General features: G+C 43.4%; 1 protein-coding gene across 3 annotated transcripts in view; it reads left to right on the forward strand.

Annotated features, from left to right (window-relative positions):
* The window catches only part of LOC105837087 (CCR4-NOT transcription complex subunit 6-like), a 498,126-nt gene that overhangs the window by 406,286 nt on the left and 72,753 nt on the right, over positions 1 to 19,087 (forward strand). For 2 of the 3 annotated variants that reach the window (XM_036286726.1, XM_036286727.1), the window contains exon 4: positions 2,423 to 2,484. The exons of the other annotated variant lie outside the window; for it this stretch is intronic. In XM_036286726.1, coding sequence (XP_036142619.1) covers positions 2,423 to 2,484 — 62 coding nt within the window. The remainder of the gene's footprint in view (positions 1 to 2,422; positions 2,485 to 19,087) is intronic. 3 annotated transcript variants of the gene reach the window in all.

The following is a 19,087-nucleotide window of genomic DNA, read 5'->3' on the forward strand; positions in this document are numbered from 1 at the left end:
CTGTCGTAAACGAGGAGCGACAGTTTCAGGTCATCCTATACCCATTCCTCTTTCAACGTTGGAAATACTGGTGCGTTTTCTGTATATGCATTTAAATTTTATAGAACACGATAGGTATCCGTTTCCTCTTTCTCTTCTCCTATCTACGTTGAGATAACTTTGCGTTGCGCGCAACGTTGGATGACACTCGAAATGAGAAATCTCGCAACGATCCTTTCGAGGTCATCCACGTCGGGAAAGACGGTGTCCTCGAGGACACCGGCTCGGCGGGCAATGCAAAGAGGCGGCAGACTACGATCTCGTTAAAATTTGCATTACTAGCGGATCTCAAAACGCGGAACTTCTACTTTAATATCCACGTTTGCGCCCGTTGCGCAACGTCGTTCAGCGTGGTCGGGATTAAAAACGAAGAAACGGGAAATTCAAAAGGGCATAACAAAAAGTGGATAATTTCGCCAAAAGCGAATATCTCGATGCGATGTGCAGCATATTTTTATCGTCGTTTTTTAGTCGCGTTTTTTTCTTGCAAAAAAAACTCGAAGAGGATTAAATGCAGTATTTAATCCTGAAATAGAATTTTGTAGTAATTTATTATATTCTGAAGCAAAAGGTGAAAAAAAAAATTCTCCGCAAGCAACGATACAATTTTACATTAACGTTATTAAAGTCATCGCGTGGGAACGTATCGTGCGTACGTAAATGGTAATACTGCTACTCCCGTCGGGATTAATTTAAAGCCGCTGAAAATACCCCGATAATTGGTCGCGCTTTTGCTTCACTTTAATTCTTTGGCGACTCCGTCACGTCGAATTCGTTTCTTTCTTTGTAATGAAGAACGTCGGCTTATTCGCTTAACTCGATTATCATATAATAGGCTTACGTCCGCCGGTGAAAACAGCGTTTAATAAAGTCCGCGGAGCGTAATATCCAGCACCTTTTTCGATCGTCTGGCGAACATCCCGATTAAGTATTCTCGCGAATTAGCATTATCCGTGGAATTATGTGCTAATGTACGAGCCAAGGAGAGATAACTGATGAAACGGTTCATCATATGTTCTAAGGGGTATCCTTAAAAAATTTTGTCTAAATGAAAAATATTAACATGACGACAGTACTAATTGTTTATATTAATTATCTTAGAATTATTTTAAGAAAAATGGAAAAAAAATTTAGCTGTATATAAACATAAAAACATATTTTAAATAATTAAATATTCTATATTTATAGTGTTACCGTATTTTTATTATAGCTGCGCTTTTGTATAATTTAATATAAATTTTTAAATATTGCATGCAAAAAATGTAAGCAGGAATTTTTTGATAATCTTTTGACAGCGGAACAAGAGACTTCGTGATTTCGCGGACACCCGGTGCAGGCGGAAAGCCGCGGAGATGAATTATGCAACGACCAATTAATAAAATTCCAATCACACTCGTCGATCGCGCGCGCCGTCGCGCGTCGCCTCGTAAAAACGATCGAACGCCTCGAAGCATCCGGAATGAGCCCCGGGCGTCTTTAATTCGCTTCGAATCAACCGCAGAAAATTCTACGGGGATATTGAAGATAGATCGGAGAAAAGATTGATCCTCCTCACTAGAGCAAGAACGGTAATCTGTCAATGTCACTCGACGTGAATCTTTTATAGATGACATAAAAACGTTGCATTAAATTAATTGACACATATGTACGTGTATATGCGTTAAAGTATTGTTTTAAATCGTTCTGTAAAAACCTTTAACAGACGCCGCGTTCCGAAAGTAAATGTTTTCAAGTGCCTTTACACGCGTGGACTCCGCGCGATATCGGCGTCATTTAAGTTTACGCGGCATTTTGCACGGCTCGCGCGAGAGTGCAATCGAATCGCGAGGGGAAAATTTATCGAGCGCTTGAAAATTTACCCTCGGCTATACCTGAAATTAGATTGAATTTTAGATTCGTCGTAACGGACGCGGACACGAGGCCGCGCGGAATCCAATCCCGGTATGTGTTAATTAACGTTTCTCCCGTTCTTCTCCGGCTGGCTCACTTCGTTACAGATTTTGCGTTACGTGATTTCAATCGTTATTAATTTGCACTTTTTGCTGCCTCGATGATCTTTGACTATGCCGCGAGATAAAAGTGTGACTCACGCTGCGCGTTTGCAAACTGTTTGCCGAAAAAGTGTTTCACTTATTTCGAGTAAATTATGCATTATTATCTCACGTGTTATTTTTATCCGATTTTCGATCTTCATATGCGAAAACTATGACATGCATCTTGCATATCAATGCAGCGTTGTGCCTTGCAGCGTTATTCCGAACACATTCTCACGCCTCGCCACGCAAGCTAGCGTACATGATAACCGATCGTCATAAATATTTAAGAGAACATTTCGACCATCATTCAACCGATATCTAATCCAATCCTCATTCGTATGTTTCAGGTAAGAAACAGGGCGTAATGGAAGCCGCGGCGCGCTGCGGTAACGTGCTGGTCCTTCGCTGGGTACGTGCCACGCTTGCCTAACAGAGTACATTTTCGTTGCCGCACACTTTTCGTCATACCCCATTCGATCTCGAGCCCAGAGTGTACGTTTCGTCGACGAGAAGAACAAGAAAATATTTTCACAAGGGCGCGATGGTAACGGTGACATTTCGAAAGTTCCGCGAAACGGGAGAACGCTGAAACTTTTCTCAAGCGAAAGAAAAAATCTCTTATTGCCAGGGGAGAAAAAAGAAGCCGGACTATAGAGAGAGATTACATTTCCGATAGCTAGTAAATTCAAAATTACGACAGATAAATCAATCACGACGCAATGTAGGAAAGGCCTTTTGTTACGCTCGTGCGCAGACACCCGAGCAAATCGCGGAATCATTTCCGGGATAAGAAAGATCAAAGCTTTAATCATCCACCTTGGATTTCCGAGCGCGTTCACTGCCGGGTTAAGGTCGCCACGCTAGGTAAAGAGAGAGAAAGAGAGAGAGAGAGAGAGAGAGTCGTCGGTATTCGAGCTGAACGAAAAAACCACTCTCTCTTTCTCTCTCTCGCTCTCTCGGTCTTTCTTCTCGCAGCGGGGCCCCGGGACGGGGCTCGGGCCCCTATTGTCGGCGGCCCGCGGAGCAGCCGCTCGCTCGCCTCGTGTCGGTAACAAATGACGCTGCGTGTTCCCCGCTGGATGTCACTCGGTATCAGCCGGGGAGATCGTCTTCGGCTCGCGAGCCGGGCGCTCTTGCGAGACGGGATTCCGCGGAGTGTTCTCGTTACGATTCTCGCGTAGAATCGCCGCTTTGGCGGGGCGCGCGCTCTCGATGATCGGGCGGGATGAATCGCGTTTAAGGATAAGCCGCCGATAAAACGAGTGTCCATTTGAACGATACTTCCCGCGGGATTCGTTCGATCTCTCTCGGCGCGACTATTCGGCGCGTAGAACATCCTTGAACGTTTCTCGGTTTCTTTTTTTCCTTTTTTTTTTAAACGACAATTTATTGTTCCCCCGCGATACTTAAATTGTACATATTTTTACGCCGGTCAGCATATACATGCAGTTTATGGACGGGTATTTTCTTTTATAACTCGAACCGTAAAAGACTTTACGAGACTTCATCCGCGCGTGTAAAAACCGTCTTAGCCGGACTATCCTGTTCTTTTAGCATTGTCTCGTTCCCTCGAGCAACGGTCCTATTAATCTCTCCTGGGGCCACCATTCGTGCCTCCAGAACCCTCATTCGGCCGATATGTTTGCGCAGATCTTTGGGCTGATTAAATTCGGCTTACACTACTGCAATCATTTTTTAATTTGTAGCTTCTCTCTTTCTCGTTCTAACATTCGGTTTACCCCTGGAAAATTACGCATAATTAAATCGCGTTAAATTTCAATAACACCTGAATTATTTTTCGTAATTTATAATGCTCAAAAATATTTAGCCAGAAATGTACGTAGGAATATTAATTATTTTACAGAAATTAAAACACTAGCTGTGCGAGACATTCGCGATAGTATCTGTTCACGGTGTAATTCACAGAGAATTTAAATTCAATTTCATTTAATGGACTCTACAAATTTATATAATACACGCCATTTAAGATATATCATTGTAACACTAGGGAATACATTTCCCGGAGGCTGGGCAAGGGTTTAAAGTACCACTTGCTACTTAAAGCGTGCAAAATGTTACGGGGATATGGAGAAAGAAGGAAAGAGAGAAAGAGTGTACTGTATCGGTTAAAGGAAACGTGTCCCGCGCGGAATTTTGCCCGCACGCAACAAGGCAGCAACATTTTAACACGCTCAAGCGACAAATAACCGCTATTAAGCGCAACAGCTGTACCGCGATCGCGATGCGAGTATGTGCTGCTTGCGGCTTCGGCCTACCCTCTCGTCATCTAAAGAATAAGAGTCTGCCGATCAAGAAGGGGATCCACTCTACTTGTGTGGCCGGATCGACGACGACGCCTCCGTAGTGTCTAGAAGCCACAGCGGTTGTTACCGGTACGCGAGATCGATCGACGAATACCGGACATTAAAGGCGAGTATCCGCACTGCCGTCCCGTTTAGTTCGCTCTGGTCGAACATAAAGAAGGATAAAACGTACTTCATCACATTTCCCAAAATTGTAATGTTTCCACCATCTGTTAACTTAGTATCTTTTACGCGATGGAACGTTTTAGGAAGCAATCTCTCTTTTCTCTTTCTCTCTCTTTCTCGTTTTGTTAAAGAGGAAGAGAGTAAAATGTTGAAGACGTTATGTGTTTAATATAGTACAATCTAATGCAGATTTGAATTTTAATAGTTAAATAAAATAAATGATAATAATGTATAATATCCAAAAGTTTTTTAAAAAAATTATTGGTTTTATAAAAAAGAAGTAAAGGAAATATCTATCTTATTATTTTTTATACGTTGTTGATAAAGTCTGGTCTTTTACTGTAGTTTTTGCGAATCGCAATTCGCGTTTAAATTGAAAACTGCAGTCGAATGATCGATCGGAAAAAATTGTAACGCCACGAATCACAGGGACACGGCCCAAAATATTATTGGCCACGAAGGGAATCCGGGAATTTTATTTCTCTTTAAAAAGACTGGAATCGTTTCGACGCAGACCGCACTAATCCACGCGACATGCTGCTGCACCGCGTAAAAGAAAAAATGGCAGTTTCGAGACCGCAACGAGGCCGCGCGCTATTGCGCTTTACGCTATTCGCATATACGAGTCCAATTTATGGCTCTAGTTGTGGCTCGAAGAGATTTGTTGATGTGTTTTTCAGCCGTTCGGCTGAAATGAATCTATAGATATGTCTTTACTACTGATTATATAATAGCTGTAAAAAAATACTACCGATTACATTTTTAAAGAATGTAGCTCGATTTTATTGTTCATATATTATTTTTGTGTATTTTTAAATATTACCATTAAAATAAGATTTAGTAACTACAAAGTTTTTTTTATGATTACTCGATTGATTTGATCGGAGTTGTCTCTAATTTGAGCTCGGTTTTCATTAGCAGAAACTTTAGCGGACGTAGTTTTTCTTCGTATAATTCTCTTAACTCTTCGTCTTTAAACATCTTTGTAACTAAGACTTGAAATTTTATTAAAACAAAGTTTACTTGAGATTAATTTAACATGTAACTGTCAGGTGAGTTTAACACGGTAATTCTATCTTCTAATGGATAGATGTTAAATGTAATTCTTTTACAAACATTTATTTAGCAATAGGAACACACGTCACGTTTGTTTTATTATGAACCTGTGAACATTTTCTGTAACAAAACAGCAAAAAAGATTGACTCATCGAAATCTCTCATACGTTACAACAATCTTCATCTTCGCTTTCGATTTTCAAGCGTAACATGTCATTCTTTAATATATGGTCTTTTGGATTTTTAAGAGTTCGTTCAGAAATAAGAAGGGGTTGCCTCGATATTACGTCCTATCTCCCATCATCCGTCTAGGCGAAAGAGTTTTGCGATTTCTCTTCCTAGTCGTAGCTCGGAGAGGCAATTAAAGCCGCGCGCTCGCGGGTACTCCGGCGCACAATAATTATTACTCGAAGCGACGATTTGTGTCGCGGTCGAGCTCGTGCGCTCTAGATTGATACTACGGACGCGGCGGGACAAATGGCTACAATTCCCCGTGTGTGTCCAGTGAATAGCGTAATACGCGTGACGTCCGGTCTGGCGACCGCATCTCTACGAGAGATGCATGCTGCATACTTACACGCGCGCAATACAGGCAATACACGGCGAGCGTGCGCGTGACAGAGTCTCGCATGCACCCCGACGACTTCTGGGTGGTAGATCGTAATTACCATAAGTCGTGAAATATGACTTCATGATGACGCGCCCGTGCACGACAAATGGAACGGCCGGCCGACATCGGCGGGCCTTCGTTTTGTTGCCGGCCGGTTGGGTTGGCCTTCCGCTCCACCTCCGTCGCTCTCGTGCCCACGGTCGTCGGAGATTACCTCCGACTCATTGGACAAGGAAGAAATATAAATGCAAGATACACCAGAACCATCGGGAGTCGCCATAGATACCGTCTCGGCTAGGTGGACGACATCACGCTCTATTAATCCGTACCCGGGATAAGTAATAGCCTTCTCGTACGGTCTCGCCGATCGTCACGTGTCTTTGACAATCTTAAACGAAATTGCGGCCATAATCGCTAATCGAAATACGAAGTGTTTTGACTACCGTACAATTTTCCCGCCCGCCGCCATTACCATGCGCGCGCGCGCATCGATAAATTTCCTAATTTTCTCTTTGTGGTCGAAGCTTATGCGCCGGGCAGCTCGTTGCTCGCCAGAATAACTTTCTATCGTCGATAATAACCAGTTTACGTATCGTACTTGCGAGTTTACGCGAGCATAACCCTCCACGAGCTCTGCTGGAGCGGACGCGAGTGCGCAGCAGCGGCAGAAACTCGCTCGATCGCTCATCCTCCCTTTTTTTCCTTCGGCTCTTGAGCAGATATCACTCTCTTCGACGGAGAAGACGTGTTTCAGATTCTTGTCCTGTGCGCGCCATGGTAATCGAGTCAACAATCGGCCCCGCTCCGTGCCCCGTCGGCTACGCGTGCTACGATAGATATCTCGATAATATCTTCATTGTGATAAATGTCTCCCGTCACAGCGCGATCCATTCGATTCACTCGCAAATTAATGATACGCACGAGCGAAACAAAACGAGGACCGCGACGAGCGAAGTGTCGCTCCGGCAGCCCAGTATCTTAAATCATAGCTTCGATTATAGAGGCGCATCTCGGTATGACTATCAGTTACTAGACTTTACTCTCGGATCCGTTCTCCGGGAAAGAAATCTGAGCGTGTCGGAGATTGGAAATTAATGTAAAATCGACAATCGACGCTCAGTCGAGCGTTATTCAGCGCGAATGCTTCGTCATTAATCAAGAGGCGCACCGGCGACTTTCCAGTTTGGTTAATAACTCCTTGCAATTTCCCGTCGATAATTTGTCAGCTACTCGGGCGGAATATAGATAGACCTTCTCCCCTTTTCGCTCGGAAACTCGGATAAGCTCAGCCATTGTGATTGAAATGAACTCGACGGGATCCTCGCGTCGCAAGGGTGGCGCGGAGGCGTCGGCGAGACGAACATCGATTCCGAAAGCTCTCTCCCCCGCGAAAACGAGTGTAATCGGGGAAAAAGGTTGAAAAGAGTCGGTGGGCGGATGGGAAAAAGAAAACAATTAGTATGCCCGTCGCGTGTCGTCGCCGGTCCGTCACACACGCACACGCGTACGCGCGCGCGGGTGTTACGCGAGAAATTTAAATATAATGTCGCGGACAATGACGGCGCGTGGGATGAGAGACGAAAGCGCAGATCCCGGGATTCTGCAGCGACTCGATGTTGCCCGCCGTTTTAATATTCAGTCTTCGCAATATGAACGAAGGGAAATGAATGAGGGTGGATTTTTATTAAAAAGCAACAACGAGGAAAAGTAATATTCGACGTACGCCAACGAGTCGTCGGATCTGTCGATTTCGTCAACTGCGCCTCGGAGATTCTTCTCTTCTCGCGCGGGACGCATTGACGCTGCAACAATGTCGCTCGCGACAACGGGTGCAGCATGTGGTCTGGAGATACGTTTAACGACGTCGCCCCCGTTCGAGTAAAACGTATCGGGTGTCAGCCGGTCTGCATTCCGAGTAATGAGCGCTTCGAGTTGGCAATTGAATAGAATATTTCTTCGAGACTACACCGTTCTTACGCACGCGTTTTCACGGTAGATCTTCCTCCGTGAATGCACGCAGAAAAGAGTTTTTGAACTCATTAAAAACTTTATCAGCAGCTTGTGATAAAATAGCTGATCCTGTCCCTTGTTTTATCTCGTCCATATATCAATTAATTTAATATAATTTTATGAGAGATTGACGACGTTATTATATTTAGAAATGTATAAAAATTTATGTACAGTATGTTATTTCGTAAGAGATTTATTGCGCGATAAACATTTAGTTACCCATATTATGGGAACATATAAATTATCATTCGTTTATTAATTTTATGACGAATGTTATGCCACAAACTTTCGACATATAGGAAAGGTCGCAATAATGGATGGTGTAACGTCAGCAGTCGTTTCCCGAGCGGAAGCAAGTAACCCGGCGGACGAGAAGAGAAATCAAGAAAAGTTATTTCCCATATGGAGACTTGCCGCCCTTCCTGGTTATAACTTTTCCTTCGCACGCACGGACAAATTGAATTTCGGCCAAGTTCGAAAATCATTCCGCTACCCTAACCGGGTGAGGCCCTTAACTTATGGGGTAACTTACGATCATCGTGCATTTGGGGTGATACCTTATCCATCGATCTCGAAGTTACCGCGTAATTTCCTCTTTGCCGAGGAACGGATTTAAAAATTTACCCGCACATTTATCTCGAAAATCAATATATCACCAACGCGGTACGGTTAGTATATATTTTCCGCCTTTCGTTAGGCGTTTTTTTTTATTTTTATCGCGTTAAATATGGCCCAATTTTTTTTCTTGCGCACACCGCCCACGATCGTACATTACAAAACACGTAATACACGCGACACGAAGAGAAATGCGTTTCTGTCGCGAAAATGTCGCGCCAAGTCTGACAGATAATTTCGCGCGATACCGCCGCCGTCCATTCTCCATTTGTTACGTGACAGTGTTTATAAAATAATATGAGCACGGGCATTTCTCTCCTCGACGCAGAATTTAGCGAAATAACGGCTTTATTAATCGCCTATATATCACTTCTGTTAATATTTATATTATACATATGGAATTTATACGAATAACACAGAGGGATATCTTCTGTTTTACGTATAAATATATATAACAGATACGAAACGTTACACAATAATTTTACGTAAATAAATCAAACATGAATATGCAAACGGACATTTTGCATATAAAGCGTCAGGGTCGCTGGGGAGTGAAGTTAGTAATTCGCCGTCGAGATTAATTTCGCTTCGTGCGGGATAATCCGCCATTGTCGATCATCGTGCGCCTTTTTCGCGAGCGCGCGCCTCTTTTCCGCGGCGCACCGTATTATCATACTATCATTTCCCGCGATCATTATCTGGACGGATATTCCCCGGGAACCCGCGTACTACGCCCTGCCCGTCGCGCATGCAGGTAATTTTGTTCTTCGCAATAAGAGAGAGTGAGAGGGAGAGAAAGGGGATTTACCCGCGGACTCGCGAAGGCATACTGTGCTCGAAGAGGAATATATTAATGTTTAATAATCGGTTAAGTTGGGGAAAAGATTTTTAAACCCTTAAAACTGGTTCGCGAAAGCACGCGTCAGATGCGAAGAAAATCACGAGCAGTCGAACAACGACCCGCCACACGATGATGACAAAAGCCGTCGTCGGGCTTGAACCCGGGAAATTTTAATTAAGTCGCGCTCACCTACCCCGCGTCGCCGCCGGGTGCGCGGAATTAGCCGCGACTTCTGTCGTTTGGCATCGTGCGTTACTACACGCCGACTTGCGTGAAGTAGTAGTTTCTTGAGGAGAACAATAAAGGAAACTGCACATTTTGTCTAATTTTGTAATCTACGAAGCTTGCTTTTCCATTACGACGACGCGCGAGGAAACCGATAGTTTTTGTTTTATTCTATCTTCTTACGTTATATATTTCAGAAAAATTCTTACATTTTATTTCCTTGAATTATTTCGCTCTTAACAAGGTCCGCATGTCGAAGATAGAACGTTTAAACAGTAATTTTGCTGCAAGGTTCTTTCCTTTTATTTACATATACAGCTAATTACGATCGACATGTAACATGACGGAGTTATGTTCGAGCGCAGTATGCTCGACGGCTCGTGTGAAGATACATTTCGAGTTATTATCGATTGATACTTACGGTAATGCGGTTACTAATGATTGGTTTGTGGTGGCTTTGAGGACCATTATTAACGATCTATTAAAGTTTTATGATGCAATAACTGTCCGTTTGTTATTCACCGGAGTTACTTATCAACGATCACGATCGTTTTCTTAATTGCGTCCCGACTCTGCTTTATTAATTAAAGTTAAGTTGCGCCTCCTACGTATTTGCGCGACGGCAATTCATGCAAATTGCAAACTCCCACACTTCTTTTGTTTATGATTTGTGAAAAATGCACGTTTTTCAAGACATCCTCCGTAATGTGTGATAATTAATAGGCACTTTTATCTCACTTGAAAACATTACAAGCTGATTATTTTAATTAAGTAACCTTTATCTGGCTCGTATCTTATTTCTAATAAAACATGAATTCTAAAATTTAATCCACGATACATGTGAGTATCGAATTAAAAATATCTCTCGGGGTAAAGTTCGTTATAAATTCTCTAACATTTTGCCAAGGTTTCTACCCTCATTATGGATATTAGACCGCAACCCATCAACTACAATATCCCCGTAACCGTATCCTCAAAATAGCGGAAGCGCACGGTTACGAGCCGGAATATTATAAAGGAAGAAAGATCTCCAGAAGGGTGGCGAGGGCCTTTACAACCGGCGACATTTCATGAACGCGAAATGGCAGGAGGGACATTGAATAGGACGATCGCTATTGCGGGTATGTAGCTGTCGCGTCGTTCCGCGACGATGACACTCTTTCTCTCTTTGCTTCAAAGAGAGAGAGAGAGAGCGTCGTGTTGCCCTTTACGGTCGCGGCAGACTCGTATTTGCAAAACGTCCTTCCGTCGTTTTATTCCCGCACGCCCCATAAAGCACGAAGATCACGCGCGAATCGTCCGGCCAGCTGCGACCGACGCTGCTCTTCCCGTTCCTTTGATGGTCGCATTAGCGACCGTCTCTCGCCTGTCTTTCCTCGTCGTGGTGTGTCCCCTCTTCGCGCGATCGTTCATCCTACAATCTCGGCTTTTCTTAAAAATTAAAAAAGCGTTTTACTTTACTTAATAAAGCTAAACAGCACTTGCTGAGAAGCGATGGTTGGGCTTAAAATAGGAGCGACGAATCAAGGGAATGTCACGTGTGGATTTTGATTCGATCCCGTCCGCGGCGATGTTTCAACTATGTTAAATTGAGCGACAGAAAAATTGTGCCTTGCGCGGCGAGCATTGCGTTCCCATCGCGACAACGAGACGAAGTTACACGGCTGGTCGTCGAGTGAAAACGCGAGATCTACGTGAGCGGACTACCTAGTTGTCCCGCTGTTTGTTCTTCGCCTGTTTCTCTCTCTTTCGCTCCCCTTCTCTCCCTCTCCCGCCGTCCATTAATTAAGTATCACTTCTCGGAAGTGCGGTGCATCGTCGACCGGTCGGGCCTATACGCGACGGTTAAGAATAATAATCAGGGAAGAATAATAACACCTGGCCCCGAGAGACCGCGCGCACGATAACGCACTCGCTCTCTCGCTTCGCGCACGCAATTGCACTTCGCGACGCGCGTTACCCGATGAATCGCGCACGGCCGGTGCGGGATAATTATCATGCCGGATCGCGTAATCATACGTGCGACGTGGATGCCAATATGATAAAGCGAGCGCGTTGTGCTCTCGCGCTGTGATTTTTTCAGGAAAGACAAGCACTCGTCTCGCGCGCCAGTCGTGAGAGGAATGTCGAAGTTGAGGAGACGTGAGAATTATTAATTGCAAGCATATTTTCTAATACTTGCGAAATGAAATTTATTCAGAGTTCGATGAACTGCGATATACGATTTATGAGCGAACGTCTTTACATTCTCCAACCGTCTACCATTTCTTATGCGAAAGGAAACAACCGGCGATGTTGTATTCCGCGACAGTTCACATTCGTCTCATTAATTTTACTAATATTCGTCCCCTCGTTAAAGTAGAATGGCTAAGAAAGAGAAAATAAGACAATGTAATTTCACTATTATAGCTATGGGAAAAAAATGTAAATCTATAAATATAATGCAGATCAAAAATTTTTTTCGACATCTGATTTTCTACATATGCAAATCTAACAACAAATTTACTTTCTTCCAACTCCCTCTCGCTACTTCGTTCTTTATCCCCTCCTGATCTCCTTTTCTCTGTCTTTTCCGATGTAAATTGCCTTTCGATTTTGCTGAACTGACAGCCCAGTACTTACAATTACCCGCGAGTGCACGTCGCACGTTAGGCACGTTATTGTCGGACATCGGATAAGTAAATAGAAGGATGGAGAGAGAGAGAGAGAGAGAGAACGAGATAAAGAGAAGTATGTGGGACGTAAAGTGGGTCTCGGCAGACACGTCTAGATGGATAGATCCAGGTTGCACGCTCGACGCGAGCTCTCTTCCACGAAATCGTTAGCATACGCCGGGATAAACACGCGGTCATTTGCCGGCGACGTGAGGCCTCTATCAGGTTTCTCGACTCGGGCGAGGCGATCGAATCGTAAACGATCGACTTGTACATTCCGTGATATTTTTTTTTTACTCTCGCCGGTGACGACTCGCAAATACCGTTCTCCACCGATCGTAATCGATTAAATCATTAGACATGATGCGGCAGCCGCGGTTATAGCGCAACTTTGTTGTATACGTTGTTAGCGTAATAGAGCCGCTCTCTGTACGATGGCCGTCTCTCTCTCTCTCTCTCTCTCTCTCTCTCTCTCTCTCTCTTTCTCTCTCTGCAAGATTTTATAATAGCCTGCTTTAAATTTCCTGCTATTAAATTAACGAGGCTCAAACAGGGCGCCGAGTGCTCAACAGTATACGTGAAGTATCGCGCTTATTCGAGAAACATATCCACACTGTGTTTGTAATTTTAAAGTTACAAGAAGGAAATATAATCTCTTTCTCTCTCTTTCTCTCCTCTTCTCTTCTTTTAATTATCTTGTTTAATAATGACACGTATTCCATAAATAATAATGAGCTAATGTATACGTGTGCACGCGATAGATTTGAAAAGAATATTTTGTATACACTTCCTTTCTCGACTTTACTGCCCGATGATATCTTTGAGCAGAACTTTCAACTTATCGTGGTAAAAAAGTACACGATGTACCATCTTAAGAAAGGCGCGTGCGTCGCACTGGTCGTAAATTAACGCAGTACGCTCTAATACAAATGCCGGAGAATCTAACGACCTCGTAGAAAACAGCGCGCGCGCGGGAGAGAGATTCTCGGAGATATTTGGTTTCCGTTGCCATGTTCCGCGGTTTCGATGGGAACGATTGCGAGCGGCCAATTAGACGGGGAACGCAAAACATCGATGCAACGTTTACATATTTATGCATACGATCGTCCGGCGCGCTTCTATACGCGGGGGCCCGCTTCCTTCTTCACGTCCCGTGTAATCCGATATGCAGATGCGCACGCGAATCGCCCGGTGCAGCGCGGGGGACGGCCGGAATTGCAGTGATTTATTTATGGGAAGGTTACAGTACTGTAAATGAGTGAAAACCTTGAAATTGCCAGCGGGACGTCGCGACGAAGCGGAAGAGAGTTCACGTGCACGAAAATATGGGACAGTCCACCCCTTTCTCAACTTCCGCGTACAAAATGTAATGCGTACCTACACATAGATGTATCTGTGATGTATTTTGGAAAGATCACATTAAGAAGATGTTCTATAATAAAATGATTGCCTTTTAAACAAATTATATGACGTTTTAAAAAGTTAAGAAATTTATTTTAGAAAATTATTTTAAATTTGTTGATTGTTCTTTTTTTCTTTCTCTCTTAAAAAAGTAAATTTATTTTAAATAATTATATAAGACGCTCAAATTGCTAGAATGTCAAAACTTTGTGCAATGTTGCTCATTCTACTTAATCTGATATACTTGATCTGACAAAGTTTATTTTTCGGATCTGTATCCAACTAAATTTTTACATAGCAAAATCATTCTCTCCGTGTATTAATGGTATGACAAATCCATATCATCCGATCATACGAGTTCTCTTACGTTACAACCGAAAAACTAAGGAAAAATATACGAGTGGATGCAGCGCGCTGTTGCCCCGAGGCGCAGGCCGAGAGAGTAAAAGTGAAAATTACAAAGCCGCCTTTCGATGCGGAACACAATGGGCCGCGCGGCATTTTGCGAAACGTATTTCGGTGCCGAAGTAAATCACAGCCGGCCAACCGGGTAAAAATAAACGATGACGAATGGGGCGGCGGACAACCCGTAATCCAGAAACAATGTGCTGAATGAATAAAAATGAGATAATGGCAGGCGAACCCGGTTGCGGCGGCGGTTCCCTCGAAGAAAGAGAAGCGGCGAACCCTGGGTGTCGGATGCACTCGGCGCATTTGGTAGAGATGTACACTCTCTCTCTCTCGTCCCTTCCGCTATTCACAATCACTTCCGCTCTTCTGCCGTGTATGTATATCGGGGTGTATCGTAAGTCAGTCGCTCTTCCTCCAAGATTCAAATCCTCGTTGAACGTAGCATCGATTTCTCCCCGCAGAATATTTTATGCATTTATTCCAACTACAGAATCGTTTAGCGTTGGAAATTTATTTTAAAAGGTGGCGAGAGAAAGGGGTAAATTTTCTGCATTCTCTTCTTCTGAATATATAATATATATATAGGAGATATTTAATTTTAGACTTTCTCTCTCTCTCTCTCTCTCTCGCGCGCGCGCGCGGTGAAGTTCGATGTTTAAAAAATTACACAGTAAAAAAATTTGTGTTAAATTTAATACATGTCGCCTGTCTCAAATTTGTTTGTTAATTTAACATATTAAGCATACGTTCAACAGCAACATAAGTATTATGTTATATTTTTACATTAAAAAATGTAAATTTTATAATTTGACATAATTTATGTAACAATTTAATGAGAAAATTATGTCAAAGTAACACATGTAACATGTTACTTTAACACTATTATAATATTAATGTATAATATATATTACGAGATCACGTCGAGAAATAACAGTCGTTCTTATATTATAGAATAAACTCAACATTTTTTTGTCAATTTTAACAAATAAATTTTGTCACTAATAACATGATTATTGTGTAAAATTAAAAATATGTGCACATTGTGTTACTTTTACACTTTATTTTAATTTTAATTCTAATAACTTAACACTTTATTTGAATTAACACAGTAATATGTTAAAGTAATAAGCAAATATGTTAAATTTTAACATAAAAACTTTAACAAGGACTGATTTTAACATAAATACAAAAATGTTTTTACTGTGTATAAGCAGCTGAAAGAAAAAAAAAACGATTTCTATGAAAAAAATATCTGTCGAACTTTTTGAAAGATTTCTAATCGCCTGTAGAAAGACAGACACCGAGGGTATCAATCTCCCGCGTACGCCGTTCCATTTTTCATATATTTTACCGAGTGCAGATCTAAAAATACATAGGAATAGACAGCAGTTATAATTTCATATTTCATACTTGCGGAGAAACGTGCGATCGGAGAGGAATAGTTGTTTTCTGCAGAATCGAACGAAACTTGTATGGCCCTCGTTGCTGGTCCCGGGCAAATGGTTGCACGAGCGAAGAAATCGCTCGTGTTCGCACAGTCGGTGGTCCCGAATATAATCTTCCTCTTTTTTTTTTCTCTCCTTTGCGTTATTTTCCCCGCGCCCTCAGTTTATTTGCACCAAGGTGAAACAAACGGGCTGGATTATTTTTCGCGAATACGCGCGTGGGTGTGTGTGTTTCTCGATCGGTTGCGGTATTGGCTTTCCCGTGAAAATATACACAAATATTGATACAGCTCACGGAATAAGTTCGATTTAGATTCCAGTTCGGGCTATTTACGATGCGCCGCGAGGCAGATGGAACACGCTAACGGTACCGAGGTTCGATATAAACCTGACAAATGATGCGAAATTTTATAAATAACGTAATAGCATCCCACACATCCTTTCTCCCCGAGCGAGCGAACGCTTCCGTGGTTTTCATTACGAAAAAGTCCTTCTGCCGTGTAATACTGTAAGTGTGACTAGGTAATTTTGATTACGAAAGCCGCTAATCAAAAGATCCCCGTCGCCACGTCCCGGTTCTACTTCGGAGCTGCCTTTCCTTTTTTTTTCCCCGACGCTTCAGCGTTTTTGCGATGCTAATGTAATCCCCGGCGTTAATCAAAGCCCAAATTAATGTTTGTATCGGATCGGGGCGAGTTCGTACGCGCGCGCGGGCGGCGGCGCGTCACTTGTTTCACCCGGGGGATAATAACGAGCAACGGGCGGCTCTCGCGCATTTTTACAAGTGCGCTCGTCGTATCCTCCGTCTCTCGTCTCGTCGGACGACCGACCGGTGCACTGTGATGCAAATGTAATCCGGACACTGATATGGGAATTTCACGGGTGGCATCGGAAATTCAAATTTATTCCGCCGTCTACTCGCCCGTCGTTGATAGAGATGCGTGTGCCCGGGATCCCTTTGTGTGTGTACGAGCGCGCACACGATCGCGTTCGCATGGCTGCGGCCTGTGCATCCTGCAGGACGCACAGGCTCGTGAACTCTCTCTCTCTCTCTCTCTGCAGGAAATCACATCTGTTCCGTAACAAAGTTGCGTATCTTGCATACCGGTAACGTATCTGACATTCGGATAGGTAACGCGCGTCGAATTAAAATGTGCACCGGAGGGAGGATGCGGGGGAACGGGGGGGAAGGGTTTCGGTATTTTCGTCGTGACCACCTCGCCCGCGGGCGTGCGCGCGAAGTAGCGGTAGCCGGGTAGCGCGTAATAGCGCGGTAGCCGCGGCGCGCGTAACGGCCCGGGATTTATCTCGTTGAAAATTCTCTCTACATGTGTAATTCGAGAAATTTTCATACTTTCGAGAGGTACGAATCACGGAGCCTCGCCGAACGGGATTTCGTGTTTCGGGAAAAATGTTTGCGCGGCGCCGGGCGGCGGCAACGGTTTTCTCTGATCATCCTCGATGATCACAATTTTCGATTCGGTACGGGATAGAGAGAGCGGATAGGAATCGCGACCCTGGCCGTTTAGCCTTCGCCGACCGATGATCGTGCCACGCCACTGCTGGCATCGTGAGTGCATCGGGCGGGCGATTACCTCTTTGTGAGATTACCACTCGACACGTCTGTCCACCATCCCGGGTGTGTAAGCGCGCATACCGTACGCGGCGGCGGCGACGGTGGATCAATCGCTCGCTCGCTCGCTCGCTCGCTCGCGTTACCCCGCCAGCTAGAGGAATCAGCCGCGCCGAGCTCCCAACGGATGGGAGCGCTCGAGCAACTATGCGGAGTGGCCGAAACCGTTAGTCATTTTTGCGGTTCCGCACGATGCCCGCCGCGAGTGGTCCGCTGATCGGCGAAACCTGCAACCGCGATGCGCCGTTTGCATAAGCATCTCGTCGCGCGATCACGCGCGCCTGTCAAAACATCCGCCACCGAAATGAACATGCGTTGGCGCTAATACCGCCACAACTGTCGCACACAGCCGCCGCGCGACATTGCGCCGTAGTTGACGTGCGTTACATCATCGAAATAGTTGACTGTGACCACCCTATGCCGCGGTAGCGCGACGATTTTTCCACGTGAAAAGAGAATCCAAAAACGGCTGATCACAATGCATTTGAGCTACGAGTAAGTTTGCTTGAAAAAAATCAAGTGGTTATTTTTAGTTAAGAAAGAAGAACTTTTTTATTTTGAGGATATCTTTATTTTCGAAATGTTAAATAATAAAATGAGATCACATAGCATTACGCAGCTATAAATTGCGTTTATGCAACTTATATGTTGCGTTTACAATTTTATCGAGAAAAATATCGAATAGAAAATAACAATACGTTCAAGTATTTAGAACTTTTAATACTAATATTATCAAAACAATTATATATATAGATTTTTAATGATTACTTTAAATGATTATTATAATATTGAAATAAAAATACTTGCTGATATTTAATTCTTTATAGAAGCTTGAATTCTATATAAGCAAAAGATTATTATTGTTTACAAATAAGAATTTCTTTTTTAAAGCTTGTGATTTTGTGTAAACAATTTAATATATTTGCTAAAATGGAACCGTATATATGAATAGACTCTTAAAAATCTCTTATTTGTCTCGAAAGAACGTAAATTTGTTTTTGCTTTTCTTTACTAACTCTAAATTTACATTTCGTCATTTTAATTTTTGGCGACGATTTTGCATATTTTAACAGCGTATTAGCTTTTATGACACAATTTCGCTACGTAAACCTCGTAAAGATTTTGATCGTCAAATTCAGTAGCGACGTATAAAATTTATCATATCGAGACAATTTGTCAAGCTCTTTGTGGATTTTCGAAATTCCGTAGGTGCATCAAAGACCCTTAATGAGGATTTTCCGATGGTATATTGCTTGTACCGCATTCATTTACATTTTCTACATGGAAACGCGATTTTTCATGGGAGCCGACTTTGTAATGGAGTTTTAATTTGAGCCGAATGTATCTCTTGCGGAGACAAAAAAAGATCCCAGAAGCGAGCGTTCGTTGGTGTTTCACAGTGACGAGCCGCATCCGCTTCCACTGGGGAAAGGGAGACGCGCGTGCATTCCCTTGGAGGGACCGCGCGCGCTTCATTATGCGAATGCATCGAGTAATTGGCGTGGCGCGACTGTAACTGTCAAGTATTTAAACACCAGGTATCTAAGTGAGCGCGTCGCGATTTCAATCTCCATCTCCCGGAGGTAAACTTCCGAAGAACGCTACATTGTTCGATCCGATGT

This window comes from Monomorium pharaonis, chromosome 5 (assembly GCF_013373865.1).
Source record: "Monomorium pharaonis isolate MP-MQ-018 chromosome 5, ASM1337386v2, whole genome shotgun sequence".
NCBI lineage: Eukaryota > Metazoa > Arthropoda > Insecta > Hymenoptera > Formicidae > Monomorium > Monomorium pharaonis.